The sequence below is a fragment of the Pseudoliparis swirei genome, chromosome 9 (genome assembly GCF_029220125.1).
Source record: "Pseudoliparis swirei isolate HS2019 ecotype Mariana Trench chromosome 9, NWPU_hadal_v1, whole genome shotgun sequence".
NCBI classification, from domain to species: Eukaryota; Metazoa; Chordata; class Actinopteri; order Perciformes; family Liparidae; genus Pseudoliparis; species Pseudoliparis swirei.
Window position 1 is genome coordinate 23,896,245 of NC_079396.1, and position 4,468 is coordinate 23,900,712.

The window sequence follows — 4,468 nt, forward strand, 5'->3', positions numbered from 1 at the left end:
ACTAGATGGGACTAGATTGGACTCAATGGGGCTAGATGGGACTAGATTGGACTCAATGGGGCTAGATTGGACTAGATGGGACTCAATGGGGCTAGATGGGACTAGATTGGACTAGATTGGACTAGATTGGACTCAATGGGGCTAGATGGGACTAGATTGGACTCAATGGGGCTAGATGGGACTAGATTGGACTAGATGGGACTCAATGGGACTAGATGGGACTCAATGGGGCTAGATGGGACTAGATTGGACTCAATGGGGCTAGATGGGACTTGATGGGACTAGATTGGACTCGATGGCATGCGGCTTGGTGGTGCTCAAAAGGGATCCCAAACTCAAGAGACCTCGGTTACTCGAGATAATCCACAGACTTTGTTGTGAAAGGATTCGTGTAAGAAGTTTAAAGAAAAATAGTTCCTCTATGATATTTTAAGGTCTGTGGATTATCTTAAGTAACCAAATTGACATTTCAGATTTGAGTATATAGTCTCAATCTAGATTGATAAATAGCGCCACAGGTTTTATTTCGGGGGTGAACTTTCCCTTTTAAAGTAAAGATTACGATATATTTTAAATTGGACGATTCAAATAAAATGGACGACATGACCGCTCTGACAAATGCATCTTGTTTATTACATGAGCGCACATTCCAAACTGACTTTCCATGTAGAAATATGCAGGCGGGGGGGGGGGGTGGAGGGGGGGGGGGTACAGCGTCCTAAACATACCGGAACGTACACAACGCGCACATCTGAACATGCACAGCGTACACACTGGATCCGGTACGTCGCTCCGAGAGTGAGATCAGTCCAGTGTAGCCGTGACAACGTGCCGAGTCGTGAACGTGTTCTGCTTTGTGCACACGGACGTATATTTCCAGCCTCTCATTTGTAAACTGTGAACACCTCAGAGATGAGATTTAGTCGGGAAACAAAATCACAAAAAGTTCATATTGTCAAGTGGCCGATTAATCGGGTTGGCCTCTCTCTCTAGAAAACATAGGTCATCTGGATACATTTACACAAATTCTGTATTCACGGGCCGCAAAAAGGAAGTTAACAACTGTATTTACAACGATGCAAGAGATGGTAAAAAAAAAAAAAAAGACATTGAACACTCCGCTCCAGTCTTGGACTGTATCTTGCAAAGTCGTTTCCATTGTTTCTGTCGGCGGCGGGTTTTTTTATTTCCGAATCGGCTTCCTAGTTTCTTCCCCACGGATTGACCGAAGGGAGTCACAGATGAAATACAAAAATAACACTCTGGCTCTTCTCCTGCTGCCGGATTACTCCACTCCTTTCATGAACTCCAAGAACTCTGTGGAGTTAAGGGGGGAAGGCTGGGTTAGCAAAACGAGATGCTTTTTTTTCAAGTCAATGTGAGTTCTGGTGGAATGAGCTCCTCCTCCTCCTCCTCCTCACCGTCGTAGTCGATCTTGCCGTCGTTGTTCTTGTCCCCGTCCTTCATCAGCTCCTCGATGTCGTCCTCGGTGATCACCTCTCCTGTAGATTCCAGCATCATCTTCAGCTCGTCCAGGTCGATGTAACCATCTGTGTTCCTGCAACAACAACAACAACAACAAAATATATTGACGGAGGTAACAAAAAGTTGAGCTTCACAGAGGGAGATGGCGTCTGTGTGACATGTGCCTGGTTGTGTCTCGCATTTAAGGGTTTGGGAACACTCCATTGTTAAAGAGAGAGAGGTCTTTGATGCTCAGACGAGGAGTCTGGATGACACAAAGTGGGTGTTTGAAGTATTCTGCTCGGTCAAAGCGGATTACGGAGCAAACAGCGAGCCGCCTGGCATTTTTCGTCAGTGCACATAATTGCACATGCGGAGCGTACTTAGCTGGAGACGCTAGACGAGGAGCTCCATCACTCGTCGCACGGTGCCTTTCCCGACAAGTTTACAGGGTGTTGAACTTTAAACCGAGCGGCAACACGCTTTAAAAAAAAAAACTCACTTGTCAAACATGCGAAACAGCTCCGCCAGTTCCTCCTCTGACTTCCCTTTGCTGTCGTCCTTCATGCATCTCACCATCATGACCAGGAACTCGTCGAAGTCCACCGTGCCGCTCTCTACAACACAAACGACGCACTTCAGTCCACACGGGAGAGACCGGCAGACGGATCCATGGGGACAGAAATCAGAACACAGTGTTGGAACCTGCAGTATTTTCTGTCTGCTACCCTCCCAGAAAAGATCAACATGGGAGAAAAACTACAGATTGAGCCTTTAAATGTCCCTTCGTGACACGATTCCACTGCGCGACTTCTACGTTGAAGCGTTATCGAGCAAATCCAGAGCATGGAAATTAAAGTTGACTCGTGCATCGTCTCCGACGCATCTCGCCGCGTTCGGGACTTTTGACCGTCGTCTGACATCCAGAGCTCAGGGGCCCTGAACCACATGATTGCGCAACAATGGATGCGAGGTCAGCGGCAATCAAGCGCAGTTTCGAGTTTCCGTGGGGGGGGTGAGGGGGCTCCGATTTACCGTCTTCGTCCACCTCGTCAATCATCTCCTGCAGCTCCTCGGCGGTAGGGTTCTGTCCTAGCATCCTCATCACCTTTCCTAGCTCCTTGGTGCTGATGCAGCCGTCCTCCGCATCCTGTACGAAGATGTCGAAGGCGGCCTTGAACTCTGCGAGCGGCACACAGGACGCGATGTGAGAAGCACTCTTTTTTTGGGGAAACCGTCGTTGGGTCGTCGACATTACGCACATTCGTTCATATTTGACGCGTACTTGCAGACATTCGCGTTTACACGCGTACACTCTGAGATATTTTGCCGTTTACGCACCGTTTTTCTGTTCGTCCGTCAGCTGCTCAACCTGCAAGAAGTACAACGTTAAAGGTAGTTAATTGTGGATTTTACCTTTACGTATACCAATGTGGGTATATTAGTGTATTCAGTCCATTTTAAGGACTGTCTCTTTAAATATGACTCCTATATCACAATGCATGTCAAGATATCTGAACTAGATTATTTGTTTTCAGGGCTTTTCAGTCCACAAAAAGGTGACATCTTTGTCCCATCCTCGACAGAACCGGCATGTCCATGTGAGAGCCAGTACGAGGAGGAGTTAAAAATAAACAGACGGGATCAGGAAGCACAGATAGAAGGACACAACTTTAAATTAGCATAGCTGTGGATCGGGCCCAACAATGGAACAGTAATCCTGGAAAAGCTTCCACGAATGAGAGAGGGAGACAGCTGCTTATGGGAGAGTTATTGTTTGTCGTCCACGATGAAATTAAACAACACACACACGCAGACACACTTATATATACACACACACACACACACACTTTTGGATGTGTGGAAAAAGAAAAAGAAAAATGCATCTAGACAAATAATTGTACATTCTCCTGTGAGTGGACGGGACAGCCGGCGGACCGTCCCGGGCCGGAGGTGGACAGACAGCCGCAGCCCGGGCGGCTTTTCGGGCTCACAGATAATGCTGGCATTCAGTCGCGGGGGGTTCATCTAAACCTGAAGCCCCTTCTCTGGCACCAGAGGGCCGCGGACGCAAAAGCATCTGAGCGACCGACCCGACCCCCCCCCCCTCCCCCCCACCAGGGCCAAATTTAGCCACGTGAAGGAGGGGGACCGTTCCATTTGAAGTCACGAACGAAGCAGGGACCGGCGACCCATCCCGCCGGTGACCTCCCCGAGTGGCCCCGATCAGCTCCGTCTGATAGGGCCGTGAAGTAGGAGAACATCGAGAGACGTGTATGGCGTCGGGGCTGGTGATGGAGGTGACGTCGGGGGGGGGCGAAGTGATGGGTGATGGGGGACTTTTTGTAAACAGCAAATATGCAAAAGCGGCGGAACATTCAGCGGCGGAACATTCAGCGCTACGGCGCCTCAAACTTACATGACGTCACTCACCGTAGGTCACAAAGATACACGTGTTAGGGATTGTGAACAACATCACCCTCATACAATATTCAGTTCACACACACACACACACACACACAGATGTGTGTGCGAGGACGTACCGCTGCCTTGTAGATGTCGTTCATGTTGGATGCTCGTCCGGCTGCCGGTCGCGACGGCGTTCCTGGCACAGAGGAAGGAGGTTCTGTCCAGCTCAGGGCAGGACACTGGCCTCATCCTGGGAGGGTTTTATAGCAGGAGCCTGGCGCTGTCTGGTGTCCCCCCCCCCTCCCCCCCCATACTCTGGGAGGGCCAGCCTCCCCTCTGCTTAGTGCCCTCGGGCGTGTGTCCACGGGCGTGTGTTTGTGTGTCATTTGGCCAATCTGTCACAATCACCCGGCTCAGATAAAAATGCGGCAGCTCTTAGGGGGGCATACTTTTGGATTGGAATGGAGCGGGTGTGGGGGGGGGGGGGCGGGGCACACGGCGAAGCCTAATCTCCTGGGAGGGGGGCTATAGAGACACTCAACATTCCTCTAGACCTGGACTAGAGACACAGAAGGCTCAGGAGGGTGTGTGTGTG

General features: G+C 50.0%; 1 protein-coding gene across 1 annotated transcript; it reads right to left on the minus strand.

Annotated features, from left to right (window-relative positions):
• Nucleotides 1–614: 614 nt before the first annotated feature.
• On the minus strand, nt 615–4,113 carry tnnc1a (troponin C type 1a (slow)). The gene is made up of 6 exons (XM_056422243.1): nt 4,008–4,113; nt 2,806–2,836; nt 2,500–2,646; nt 1,967–2,081; nt 1,422–1,558; nt 615–1,317 (listed from the first exon to the last, which is right to left on the minus strand). The coding sequence occupies exons 1-6, from the start codon at nt 4,029–4,031 to the stop codon at nt 1,286–1,288; spliced, it is 486 nt and encodes a 161-aa protein (XP_056278218.1). The 5' UTR covers nt 4,032–4,113; the 3' UTR covers nt 615–1,285.
• Between the last annotated feature and the right edge of the window lie 355 nt (nt 4,114–4,468).

Bases quoted from the DNA above. Each gene is read 5' to 3' on its own strand.
- tnnc1a (XM_056422243.1), bottom strand. From the start codon at position 4,031: ATGAACGACATCTACAAGGCAGCG. The intron at 2,082-2,499 runs GTAAATCGGAGC...TTTGTGTTGTAG, and splicing joins TGACGAGGTGGACGAAGACG to AGAGCGGCACGGTGGACTTC. The intron at 1,559-1,966 runs GTGAGTTTTTTT...TTGTTGTTGCAG, and splicing joins CTGTTTCGCATGTTTGACAA to GAACACAGATGGTTACATCG.